Source organism: Chlamydotis macqueenii, chromosome 1, assembly GCF_036417535.1.
Source record: "Chlamydotis macqueenii isolate bChlMac1 chromosome 1, bChlMac1.mat, whole genome shotgun sequence".
Classification (NCBI taxonomy): Eukaryota; Metazoa; Chordata; class Aves; order Otidiformes; family Otididae; genus Chlamydotis; species Chlamydotis macqueenii.
This window is the reverse complement of record NC_141556.1, coordinates 101515500-101529682: the sequence shown is the minus strand read 5'-3', so window position 1 is coordinate 101529682 and position 14183 is coordinate 101515500. Positions and strand designations below refer to the sequence as shown.

Sequence of the window (14183 nt, the reverse complement as noted above, 5' to 3'; positions counted from 1 at the left end):
ACTAAAAACTCAGACAGGTGCATCCCTTAAAATACTTGCATTTAAAAAATGGTTTGAGTGTGTTTTTTAAGAATTCCTGCGTAACTTTGGATACTATTTTTCATATGGCAGTTCACTAGAACAATGTCTATGTAATGATATAGAACCATACCTTATGTGTGGTGGTAGAGCAATGTATATGTAATGATATAGAACCATACCTTATGTGTGATGGAATGAAAGCATGATATGCTCATTTTTTATGCTAACTTATAGTTAAATTGAAAGGAGGTGAGTGCTCTCTTGCGAATACTAAAAACTGCCACTGTGCAGCAGCTCTGTGGCAGGTGGAACATGCTAGTTAAATAACACAATTTGTTTTCAAGTGTGCAACATGGTTTGTTTTTTGAATTAAGTTCTTGGAGTTGGTGCTTATGATGTAGTGTTTGGTGTGTGGACATTTTTTTTTTTTTTTTTAAAAGTCTAAAGCCATTAAGTAATAGTGATGAAAATCTTGAAAACATAATGTGAGTGAAACATGAGTTCTTAAATCAGAAGATTTGAAGATCTAATATTTGCTGCTCTTCAAAATATTCCATTATTTCTAAGTAAATGTTATAATGGTTTAATGGATCAAAGTCATGGTTTTGAACGCTGAGGGTTGACTGCACTGAGTTTATATCCTTTGCTTTTGAAAAGAAAACACTCAACAGAATGAGAGAACTTTTATATAAATATGATAGGGAACCTTTCTTATATGATAGGACTTGTAGGGAGTAAACAGAGGGCAAAACTGTTCAGATGATGCACCAGAGTGTGGTAGTATTAAACATGAGTTTCAAATAAGCCTCAGTTTGCTTGTGAAAGCTGTAGTGTTGTAATTTTTGAATAAGGATTTTTTTTTTTCTCTCCTGCCCTGTCTCTTGCCACTCCCCCCGCCCCTCCCCCAATATAGTGGTACTGTACTGTGAGTTTGTCATGATTACTGTTTTCTTTCTATAAAAAAAATTACTTAAACCATGATAGTTGCTACCTTCTGTGGACAAAAATAAGTGAGACTTAAAAATCCAAACCCACGAACAAACCCCTTTATATTAACATCTTAGATGCTTATGAGTATCTGCTGTCCTGCTCTGATAAGCTGGATTAGGATTCCTGCTTAGCTGTCTGCAGGACAGCTGATACTCATAATTTTCTTAAGGTACGCAAAAGAATTTTGAAAGGCATTTTGTGTGGTTGAAAGTTTGAAAGGATAGTTATTATTTGAGTTAGTGAGAGAGAAGTAAAATAAGATGTAGACTAAAATTCCAATTCATAGTAACTGCATAATGACTGGTAATTCTAAAACACGCCAATTTTATTTGACTTTTCCAGACAAGTACTCTTTGGCTTTCAGAGCAAACTTAGCAATTTTCAGATAAAATCAATTTTATTAGCCAAAGTCAAAGGTGGTGGCTAAAATTAGAGCTTAGTTTGCAGCCCTAAGAACGAGCTGCTGTCTTACTCTAAGAGGATTGTGCCAACTTTAATAACTATTTATTTTGTTGAAGTACATGATTTTTATTTTTTTTTTAGTAGCACATTGGAGTTTTGTTTGATTAAATTTTTATTAGATTTTGTTTAGCTTTGGAATGGAGACTTGGAAATGTCTTGAGTTAAAATGTAGTAGCTCTGTGTAATGTCAGCGTAGCTGTATTTATGGTCTTGGCTGGCGTAGCATAGAGAAAGCAGCCTTACTCTGAGTGTTGCCAGTGTTCATTGCCGTTGTGCTTAGTCATGCATTATTCTCAAAGCTCTGGTTACCAGTCTTCCAGTTGTTCAAGATAAAATTTACTAGACACTGATACACTAATGAAGGCAGTATGCTAATATGTTACAGTTAATACAGTATTTCCTTTCCTTGTATTGTTCCAAGTACAGTGTTGAAAAGGCAAATGACGAGTTGTTCACTTACTGGGTAATCTTGCCGTGTTGTATTAGAAAGCATGCCTGTGACGTTTGTAAAGGTCATGCTTGTCACGGGGCTGGCTAGTGGCTGAAATTTCCTAGCTGTCATTGAGGACATGTAGTAAATGACATTTTACTAATATATTGAAACATACCTATATAAAAATGAAGGTTCTTTTATCCCATCAAAGTGTTGAATAAAATAATGTTGATAATAACTTTGCCATTTATCTTTTCAATTCTGCCTCAATTGTATTGTTTGATTGATTGGGGTTTTTTTTTTTTAACAAAAAAAGAGACCAAGTGACCATTTGAAGATGAGGGTTTAAACATTGTTTCCCTGTAGTTTGTAACAATTTTTACTGTTTGTAACACTGATTTACAACAGATGAGATTGGCAAATAATTTTGTGGTGTTTACAGTCAGTCAATTGACCATAATAAATTGAAAAAAAAACAGGAGGAGAAATAAAAGAGAAGATACAAAAGGAGATCTAACCAAGAGTTGTATGACCTGCAGGAGAAATTGAGGTTCCCTTTCCAAAAAGTAAGGTATTAAAGTTACAAGTCTAATTATTAGAACTGAGTTAATGAAGTGACATATTGTTGTGACTAACAGCAAAACCAAAAGCATTAATGCCTGTTGTGACAGGACTAGGGGTAATGGTTTTAAAATAGAGGGAGGTAGATTTAGATTAGATATTAGGAAAAAAATTTTTACAATGAGGATTGTAGAGCACTGGAACAGGTTGCCCAGAGAGGTGGTGGATGCCCCATCCCTGGAAACGTTCAAGGCCAGGCTGCATGAGGCTCTGAGCAACCTGATCTAGTCCGGGATGTCCCTGCTCCTTGCAGGGGGGTTGGACTAGATGACCTTTGAAGGTCCCTTCCAACCCAAACCATTCTATGATTCTATGATTTGAAATGGGAAGATACAGAAGATATGTAAAGAGTGAAGAGAAGAAGAGAATGGGGTAGAAAGAGTCTCTGGAAGTCCTGTCTGCAGACTGAAGTGTTTAACTGAAGAACATATGCCTCTGTCACACCTGGCTCCATGTTAGTGGCTTAATTCCTTTGGTTTTAAGGAAAAGTATGAATAGAATTATGTGGGAAAAATCATCAGTGTAAGAATTGTAGAATTGGGTAAAGAGGAGAGAAACAACTTTTGAGATGTCTCCAGTTGCATAGGATGTAGAGAGCTTTTTGCACTGATGATCACAAGGTGTATACCACTTTCTCTTCTTAGAAGTGCCTTTGGAGGAAAGAGGAAACTTTGTGTGCAAAGCCTAGTGTGGTATTTTGCTTAAATGTGAGTACCAGAAGGATGACTTTGGTTCAGGGTGTTAAGTAACTTTTGACATAAGAATCCAGAAAAAAAAGAATGGCCAATGATGTGGCAGAACCTAAACAGAAAGTTAAACTAGCGTTTTCCATCATTGGTTTTGAAGCAAGATGGTTCCTCCCCAAATATTTTCCTACTTGCGTCTTCAGGCCTCCTTCAGAAGCCTACCAGATAAGTAGTTGCAGTACTGTGGCCTAAGTGAAACAATAGCATACTTTTTGGCCAAAAATTAAGAACTTGCATAAAATAAAGTAATCAAAGAAGGAAGTGGTTGTTAGAGGAATAGGTATTCTACTTTTTTTGTTTGTTTGATAATTGTTAATTTGAAAAGTCAATGTGTAAGATTTTATTTCAATTAGCAGGTTAGTGGAAGTTGCAGTTCAAACAAACATTTGTGGGGGGCTATCTCGGTAAGGCAGCTTGATTGGCGCAGTCGGGAATGGGAAGAAAATTTCTGCTTTGCCCTTATTAGCTGTCAATGCAATGCTGATAATATGAACAATGAGGAGCACTGTGGTACCACCAGCACACTTGCTAACACTGCTTCAGGCATGTTCTTTCCTGGTCTTTATTTGCTGTTTGCTTGTTCTGTTGTTTAATACAAGTCATCCATCACTACACACGTGCCTGCTTCTAACGGTCACTTCCTGTGGTCGTGAGCTTTTGATGCTGCACCTGTGTACAACCAGCTCAACACAGACTGTCATTTGAAAAGGATCCCAAAGATAACATTGCAGTCCTCTTACTATGCTACTGGCATCAGCCACTATGTAAACTGACACTTGCTTTAAGTGCTTGCCTTGTTATACCATTTGTGTCCAGACTCTTCTGATGAAGCAAACAGATTATCTCCTAGTGCACTCCAAAAGCATGCATGGAAGAGTGAAGTCTACTGAAGGTCTGCTAACCATGGAGATGTGCCTTAGAGTTCTCAATGGGACACATGAATGCGTAGAAAACCAAGTTGGAAACGAGGTCTTAGGAAAACTTATTCGGTGCACAGAGTTGTTTCCCTGCAGTTGGGAGCACCTTCCTGTCTTGCAATCTTTTTCAAGTGTAGATCACTCATGTTAAATATATAGTAGGGAACATCTTGTGTTAAGTAGAGGTATGAACCTGAACAGAAGAAGAGGTCAAGCGTGGAAATAAATTCCAGTCTGAACTGGATGATTGAGAAATCCCTTTTTCTCTCGCTCCCTCTTGTTTGGAGAGGCAGTGCTTGAATTCACTTCAGAAATGTGCAGAATAAAAAGTACAGCTAGCTTTTTTTAAATAAAAAAGAAAGAAAAAAGCAACTTACTCTTTAAATTTGCATTAACATCTGGAAGTGGGTGGTTCAACCCTGTAGTCACCTGCATTGTTACATTTTCTTTTCCTGATCAGAATATGGAATATTAAATGTTGTACTGTCCACATTACACTTGAATTTTTGTGTATATATATTCTTGCTGTTTAGGACACTAGTATTTGAGTGGTAAACAAACTATTTGAAATGGCTTAATCTAGCCTTATAGTTCATCAGTACACTTAGTTCTGTGGACCACTTTTGGAAAAGAGGATAGTTTCTTCCACAGACCAAAGCCTCTTCCCAGTTCTCCAGTCCTGCAGCATACTTTGTGGTCACAGTAGCAACTGTGTTCTGGTTGTCACTGAGTGGTTTAAAGATGGAACCTGGGTGTAAAGTGCCCCTTTCAAAAGTTACTGCTCCGTAGTAAGCTTTGTTTAGCTATATTGTGTACATTTGTGGAAGGCATTAGTAATAGGTTTTTGGTTTTTTTTCTTGGAAGTCACTGGAAAGCAAAGACTAAATTTATTTTGATTTCACTCGGGATAGATTAGTGGGTGTCAAATGTTACACAATACTTGACACATCCACTGCTGGTAAGTTGGCTGTGGCAAAGGGATTACCTGATAATGAATCACCAAGCTCTTTAGCTGTTTGAAGGGAATCATGCTGCTTCCGTGCTCTGGTGGTAGTCTCTCTCCTGCCCAGGACCTTCTTCTGACAGTTCATGTTCAGATGTGGAAAACTGCATGTGGATGTGCAAGCACCGGTTTGACAGCTTTGTGTTCAGCTTCTGCCTTGCTAATTGTTTTCGCGGGATTATTTGGATTGTGTGGAAAGCTTTTTCCAAATCCCCATTATTACTGAAGTTATTGTTGCCAGCAGGAATAAGATTAAAGGTGCTTAAGTCTGTAGAGTTGTTTCTAATTTATACGTGTCATTTCAGTGGCATTTGAACGGAACTCTGTCTCTTCCCCTCCCTGCTCCCTTGTGGTACTGTGCCTGAGTTAGGGCTGAGAAGCCAAGCTATTGGAAGAAAATTCATTTTGTTCCCTAATTATTATGCTGGCACTCGGGAGATAATTTTTCCCTTCATGCACTGCCAATTAATATGCAAATGAGCTGATAAATATTTATACCACGATTTAAATTATGCAGGGAGCGCTTTCAGTGTACTCTGCAAATGAATTGTTCATGGACTTCAAAGTGCTGGCTGCTGTGCTAACGAGGGGAGATTTGCATAAGGCCCTAATCAGGCGCATACTGATTAAGCTTCATTATGGAAACTGCCAGCTGCAATCTTTGTTTCTATTTTATTACAAAAAGGGGAACTTTTCACGCTTCAGTCGCCTTGACAATGTCAGACACAGCTAGTAGGAGAGACTAAAACTCCACAGAGCAACTGAAGTTTCCCTGTTCAGTTGAAGATTGCTATGGTGTAACTGAAGTTGTATTTCTTCCCCCACCTCCCCACTCCCTTTCGTGTTTGGTCGAGAGCAGTAGTGTAGATTTGATAGAAATTGCCGTTCTCCCTTTCCTTGGACTATCTGAACCTGTAGAGGATACCACAGCAATGCTGGACTGCAGCGACTACATTCTAGGTGGGTACCAGCTCAGCTCTTTCTTATGAGCGTTTAATATGGAAATAGAGGCTGTGAGGTTGACTATGCATAGAGGCTTAATCACATATGCAGAGGCTAGAGAAGGTATTTGTAAGGCAAAAGCTCACCAGTGAATTGGCAGCAAGTAGCTGCCTGGTAGATAGATAGATAAATCTGTACCAGGGAAATACACGGTGTGCTTTTTTCCTTCTTTCCCTCACTCTAGGAGAATTCGTTTCCTCTGCACTGGAGAGATTTGCTGCTAGGCTTAGATGATATTCGTACAGACCTTTTGCTTTTAGGATTTCAATCTAAGAAGCATTTGGCTTTAACAAACACTGGACTTGACTTGTGTATCTGTGTGTTATGAATTTTAAAGTATTAAAATGAATGAGGGAGAGTCCCAGTCTCAAATAATTTAGTAGCTGTATTGAGCCGTTCCCCAACAGAATGTATATTGCGTCTGTGTATTTTTAATGTAATAGCAAGGTTCTTCATGCATGATAGAAAATAAGGTGGAGTGCACAGTGGTTGCCATTGATACCGTTGCAAGCTGTGCCTAAGGTTACTGGGATAATGTATTTCCTGTGCTGAGATTCCATCAGGACTGCAGAACAGGCATGCCATAATTTCTTCTTCATATCTTTTAAAGTTATTTATAATAGCAAATCATCCTAATTTTACAATAGGTTTTATTTATTTTCAAGACTCTTTCCCCAAAACTCAATATATAGGGGTTTTTTTTTAATTATTATTCTTTTGATTACATTATATAAGTTCATGCAAGAACTCACATGTTAAAGTAAGAAAATATATTTTTAGATGGTAAATTTTAAAGCAGATATTTTAATATTTGTTTCTGAATATTAAGTGGTTTTTTGAAAATTAATTTCTAGAGAATTCTTGGCATATTTTCACTCACATTTAACTTTGTTTTTTCCATAGACATCAATGAATCATTTCTGCTGGTGCTCATGGAGTATTAAGCACTTTCATTTGCATGGGTGAAAGGAAAGAGTTAATGATGTAGTCCATGTTAAGATTTTCTGTGTTTTACTAGCTATGTACAGTCCCTAATACTCCAGATTGGTCCAGTGTCCACTGCTTCTTTCTTCTGAATACCTTTTGAAATGTTACTGAGGATGTGTGAAAGCCTGGCACAGCACTGCCTTGTGACACCCTCAGTCCTGCTAACGGAGTAGCAGTACTGAATGTGTTCACTCCTGAGAGTTTGATTTCAATCATGCACCTGCTGCTTTCGATCCTTCCTTCTGTGGAGTTTGTTTTTAGATAATGTTGGCAGAAGTTGTAGCCCAGGGCCTTTATTTAAAACCCAAGTAAGATCTAAAGGAAAAAGAAAAGATGAGAGCAGTATGAGTTTTAGTTGGTTTTGTTTTGTTTTTGTTTGTTTTGGGGGTTTTTTAGCCTATTTCATTTGTTTATTCTTTAAAGCAGAAATTGTATGAACATGTATAAACCAAATAATCTTTTTACTTGCCCTATAATGAATCCATAGGTTTAGTATCCTGCGGATATGTGTCTGTTTTGCTGGTAGCAGTTTTGTGCTTCAGATGTATGTCATACCATTTGCAATGGAAATAGCAGCATTGTTCTTGATGCTTTACATGCAGAAGGCCCACAGATTGAACAAGTAGTCGTCAGCTGGTGAAATAATGGATATTATCCTTCATTTGAACCCGAACAGTACCAGAAAGATGTTTCTTCATCTAACTTGCTGCTTTTTTTTGCAATAGCAATGTTTGAGGTCTTTGTTAGGGATGAATCTTTACAATAAAATATTCTTTATTTAGACATGCATTTGGTAGTTGAGTAAATTTTATGTGTATGTCTAGTACTAGGAAACACTGGAAACATTTTTTTAAAAGGATTTGTTTTGCAGCATAGCCTGACAGAAAAACATGTCTTGATTGCTTTATGAGAAGAGATCTATACAGTTTTAACTCTGTCCTGAGCAGACTTGCTGGTCCTGCCGGAAGGTTTGTTGTAAGAGCCCTCTCATATAGAGGGAACAGTCACTTTGTTGCTTTAAGCTCTGTGCACAGGACAGTTGCTTCCCCCCTCCGGGTTTAATTTGTTCATTCTACAGTGCAGGGTGGCACTAATACTTTGTTTTACACACAGATCTAGCAGCAGGAAGGGGCACATCAACAAACATTTCTGTGCGGTCAGTGGAACCTATGTTCTGTTTCTAGAGTGTGGATCTTACTATCCAAATGTGGAAAATGACAAAATAAGGAGCTGGGAAGCAGTAGGTTCTGTATCCGCAACCTTAGCAGAGCTCTGTCTTTCAATACTGTGAATTCATAGACTCATAGAATCATAGAATGGTTAGGGTTGGAAGGGACCTTCAAAGGTCATCTAGTCCAACCTCCCTGCAAGGAGCAGGGACATCTCCAACCAGATCAGGTTGCTCAGAGCCCCCTCCAACCTGGCCTTGAATGTTTCCAGAGATGGGGCATCCACCACCTCTCTGGGCAACCTGTTCCAGTGTTCTATAACTCGCATTGTAAAAAATCTTTTCCTAATATCTAATCTAAATCTAGCCCCCTCTATTTTAAAACCATTACTCCTTGTCCTGTCACAACAGGCCCTACTGAACAGCCTCTCCCCATCTTTCTTGTAGGCCCCCTTGAGGTACTGGAACGCTGCTGTAAGGCCTCCCCGGAGCCTCCTCTTCTCCAGGCTGAACAGCCCCAACTCTCTCAGCCTGTCCTCATAGGAGAGGTGCTCCAGCCCTTTTATCATCTTTGTGGCCCTCCTCTGGACCTTCTCCAACTGGTCCATGTCCTTCTTATGTTGGGGGCTCCAGAACTGGACACAGTACTCCAGGTGGGGTCTCACCAGGGCAGAGTAGAGGGGGAGAATCCCCTCCCTCGACCTGCTGGCCACGCTTCTCTTGATGCAGCGCAGGATGCGGTTGGCCTTCTGGGCCGCGAGGGTACATTGCCAGCTCATGTTGAGCTTCTCGTCCACCAATTCGTAGCTTGAATCTGCTAAGCAGAGGTTGTGAAAAACGGGGCCAAACTTGCAGCCTTTTGCTGAAGCGTGGGCCAGCAGCGCTCAGCTGGAAAGTTTCTCCTCACTCATTCCCCCTTGCAAAAAGTCTTGCAAAAAGCATGTCTACCTTTATGCTAAGATGAACATTGATAGTTCAGATCTCTTTTAGACATGGCTGACATTTGAAAGATATAAGCAAATATAGGAATTTTCTGAGGAGAGTTGAGGCTCTGGAGAGGTTAAGTTAACTTGTTGTGTGAAGATTCCTGTTTGTTAAAGTCCTCTTGAGTTTTCTAGGCCCTACTAGGTTCAACTGCAGCAGCTGTTTATGTGAAAAATTACATTTGTTTTAAAAATACTGACACATCTTTAATTGTGTTTCCTAACTGCTTATTGGAGTTTTTTCAGGGTTGATGTATCTTCTCACACGTGCTGCTTTTCTAGCTAGCTCCCTCCTTTTCCCACCCCACACTCCCAGCCAGGCTTCATCGTGATCCCCATTTTCGTTCAGGCCCTGTCCACCTGCTTTGTTCCTCCTAGCTTGCGGTTGTGTTCCTCTGCTTCTGTCGCCTCTGGTTCTGATAGCCTGAGGGTGGCACTGGTCTCTCTGAGCAGTAGCAGGTGATAAGTAAATGGCAATAATCCGGCTTTTCATTTCCAACTCTCGTAGACTGCCAAGCAGTGAAGTGTCTGGACATTCTTGGAAATATCTCGGGGAAGGATGCAGCAATTAATGCTGTTACTGTATTCTTCTTCAGCCTGTTGGTATTTTGCAAATCACTGCTTTGATGAAAGTGTATGACAGGGGTAACCTTTTAAACACCTAGCCAGAGAATAACCTGGAGTAAAGGGTTCAATTTGAACTCATTGAACTTGCCTTTAGCTGGTTATGAAAATGGAAGAATGTGCTTAAGGATTTGCTTATGCTTCATTTTATGAACTAGTCTGTCTTGAGATTCTTTCTGTAATTTTGGTTTGTGATAATGTGACACATTGAGGTCAGTAGCAAGGAATGAGGAGGTAATAAGCTGGAGAGCTGATGCTGTACACAGAACATCTATGTAGGTTCCTATATAAGGAACCTGGTTGTCATCTGGAGAGGCCCTCTATATTACACTATATTCAGCTGGCAAGCTTTGAAACCAAGAGCAGACTTTTCAATAGATTCATCCAGAGGGAGAAGGAAGAGGAATTATTCTGTATTTCTATGGTTTTGCATGAATATAAAGAAAATATAAAATAACTTAATATCAGTGACATTTTTGTAAAATGAAAATGCAGTATTAGAAAAATGGCATCTATTTAATTATTGTGACTGAATTTCCTTTCTCTTGGGGGGGGGGGGGGGGGGGGGCGGGGAGATGCCCAAGAATAATGTAGGCCATGGTGGTAAGACTTAATGTTTTTGAATCCTGATGTACTCATTGTTCCTTCCTTCCTCGCCCGCCCCCTTTTTTTTGCTTCTATAACTCTCATTGTACTGAAAATTAAGTTTCTACTTATCTTTGCCCTCCAAAATGCTGTCCTTTATTCCCTTCACACCATGTTTTCACATATGTTGATAATTACATAGGAATTTTTGAAACAGTATTTATCTGGAAGATTTGATTTTGTGTTCTGCTTCTGATTATTCTTTTTTTTTGTGCTATAATCTGAATTAGGGTAAGGTACATAGCAAATTCCTGATGTTCTGTACTTCCCTTGGACAAGAAGATATTAATACGTTTGGGTTTTTTTTTTTCTGTATTAATTTTTGTTTCTATTTTAATGCAGACTCAAGAATGAACAATCCGTCAGAAACCAGTAAACCATCAATGGAGAGTGGGGATGGGAACACAGGTAAGAAACGATGAATTGGTGCACAGATGTTTTCTGGTGGAACTGAATGGATATTAAAAGCAAAATTCCTTTACCAGTTTACAGGAATTAAAAACAAAACCAAGACAACCCACAAACAAACAAACAACAAAAAAAACAAAACCAAAAACCCACCCCCACACCTACTTTTTTAGAGGCTTGGGAACACTTTGTCTTGTCATTAACCCTGCTGTACACAGGGCACTCTTCACAGCTACTGTGTCAGAGCACTGCCCACACTTTGTCAATATGTAGATAAGATTCCCCTTCTCCTCTCCTCCCCATCTATCTGTCACATTTCTGATATTACAGAAGGTCTGGGTGGCACTAGTTCTTAATTTTTTACTGACAGAATGTATCTTTGGCACATCTAACTTTGTCATTTATTTTTGGTTTTAAGTGTTCGCTGACAGATGTGGGCCACTGGCTGATCTTTCCATTTTAGACTTCATTCAAGCTTTCACAACAGTTCATAAGAAAAAGACAAAGGGAGAAAGCATCATTTCTCAACATTAAAAAAAACCCGTTAGCTGGCTTTTCTGCAATTTCTTCGTATGTTAGAACCAAGCATTAAGATTTGGCTGGGGAAGAATAGCCTTTGTGTCAGGGCCAATGTGTCATCCTTAAGGTATGACCAAGTTCTAAGCTACTGAAGAAGCTGTTAAGCCTCTATAATTCAATCATGCTATCTCATGCTTTAATCCTTTTCTAGAGGTAATTTAATGTTCATTTTGGAAGCAAGAGAAATGATAATTCTGAATGTAAAATAAATAGTTAACCTAACTCAGAATCTTCTCTGAGCTCAAGATAGTATTTGAGAAGAGAAAGTTTTAATGAGAAGGAACTTATTCTTGTTGCTTTGAGAAAAGTCTAGTTCACTTGTATGAGGAAAGTTAGATTTGCCTTTCTTCGTTCAATAATCAGAGTTTTATTTTAAACTCTGGAGTTGTAATGAAATTAACAATTTGTTTAATTTTATGCTGCCGTCTTCTCATTCTTTGTTCAAGGCTTTAATACAGCTAAGAGTGACTGAATGTTCCTGATACTGATCTGAGAGGCTGGATGTTTTCTGCCAATGTATGGGGTCAGCCAAAAGGAATTCAGCTCACTTATCAATGTCTGTTTTGCTACTGGCATCTCAGTTTTTGTAATTTCCGTTGTATTTGTAATAAGGTGAGGTATCAATTCTTTTTATGTACAAAAATGATTTATTGTGTATTTAATACTGATTTAGAATGATTTAAAATGTTACTTCAAAAGGCATGTGGGCTATAAATATTTCATAATGATAAACAGCATCAAGAGAACAATGGTTTTAAATATTTCTATAGAATCCATGTAGCTGGAGGATGTCTCTAAAGTTCTGAGAGAATTCAGACTGCTCTATATGACAACAGTTCACTGCGTGTACATTCCCATTGCACTTCCTTAAGTGCCGCTTTAACCAGCTATTTCACCTAAACTGAGCTGTAAAAGAGAACTTGGTTTATTCAAAGGTAGTCCATTACCATGGAAGTATTGCATCTGTTTCAGCAGAACCGTGGCTCTGTTTCTTAGGCAAATACTTCATCAGTGCGAAGGTGGTAGTCATGGTATAAAGAAATGGATGGACTGTAAGCTGCCTGTAGGTGCTTTCATCACAAAAAAAGATACATCATCTGTATTTTTTTTTTATACTCTAATACTAAGGTTAGTTATTACAAAAGTTTTACTGGTGTTTTGACCTTTTGCAAACATTGCTTCTGTGCTGGAAATGTTCCTAGTCATTCCTTTCAGTTTTATTCCCTGACTTTTTAAATTATGTAAACTAAAATAATCTAGAATTTTTGAGGACCCTTTGTTCTGCGGTAGTTGTTTTGTTTTTAAGTATAGTGCTTATAAACCACTCGAGGTGGTGATTAAGGGCATTTATGACATTCTTGGAGACCTCAAGCATCAGTTGCATTAGTCAACTGGAAGATGTTAAACCCTGAAAGTAATACTCACAGAATGTAATCTGTGATCTTCTATAATCTTCTGATCAGGATACTTAGATTATGGTTCTGGGCTCTGTGCATAGTTAGTGCAAAAGTCAGCTTTTGGCTTGAATGCTAAGGAACTGGAAGTGCCATTGATTATCTGAGGAGCATGGGCTCTGAAGCAAAATGTGTGAAGATTATTTTTATAAACACTCAGAGTTACTATTTTTGTAACTGTGTTTTCCAGTGACATTTGTAAATCACTTGAATCTGCTGTGTAAGCACTACTAGTCTGTTTTGAACCTCAGTGGATGTTTTTGGGTCATTCCTGTTTTAAACTGTAGTAAGCTGATGCAACTTGAAAAATTTTAAGAGAAATTGTTGTAGGGCATGGAATTTACATTTGGCAGAGCTAGTGTTCTAGCGATTGCCATGGGTAAACGGGACAATATCAGTAGCTTTCTGAGCTAACAGCTAAGTTTCATGGAAGCTAGCAAATTAGGGGTTTCTATTTCTAACTCTGACTATTTAGGGAACGTAGTAGAGTCCCCTGAATACATTGGTCAAAGTAAAATGCTTCAAACAGATTTTAACTTTAAAATTTTTATGCTAACTGGACTTGCCATTTAAGGATTTAAAGAGCAAGTCATATTTCGGACAAATTAAAAACAGCAAAAAAAAAAGTCTTTACGAGTACGAGAGTTGTTAGATGGCTGTTTTCACTAGAATGTCAATTGATGAAGTGTTTGTCAGTATTGCAGAATTACACAAATCTTTTCCAACATTCAGTTGTGGGTGGACGATCTACTTACTTCTCTCTCTTTTTTCCAGTAGATACCAAGAAGAATGTCTTACAGTAAACGGATAGCCCTTTTGGTTTCCTTTTTACAGATTGCGGCATAAAATTTTCCAAAACAACTCAACCTTTTTTGTTTGTTTAATGCATATTCTTTTTTAAAAGCTATGTGAATGCAGTACTATGAAAGCCAAAGTTATAATGTCTATGGAAACTGTAGTATTATGACATGCATTGATATAGCAGCAAAATAATATTTTTTAAAGTGTAATATTTGTGAGGATTCTAAGAATTCTTGTTTGCATTGCTTCATTTCCACAGATTGATTTTCCAGTTTCCATAAGAAGAAATTCTGTAGGAGAGTGGGACTGTGAAATATTCTTTAACTGCTAAATTCTGGG

At 38.3% G+C, this 14183-nt stretch overlaps 1 protein-coding gene across 9 annotated transcripts in view; it reads left to right on the top strand.

Annotated features, from left to right (window-relative positions):
- POU2F1 (POU class 2 homeobox 1) overlaps positions 1 to 14183 on the top strand; it is a 110745-nt gene that overhangs the window by 55737 nt on the left and 40825 nt on the right. For 8 of the 9 annotated variants that reach the window (XM_086763347.1, XM_086763338.1, XM_086763307.1 and 5 more), the window contains exon 2: positions 10945 to 11010. In XM_086763347.1, coding sequence (XP_086619473.1) covers positions 10945 to 11010 — 66 coding nt within the window. Of the gene's footprint in view, positions 1 to 6056; positions 6154 to 10944; positions 11011 to 14183 lie in introns of those variants that run through there. The other variant, XM_086763299.1, reaches the window with a different exon arrangement.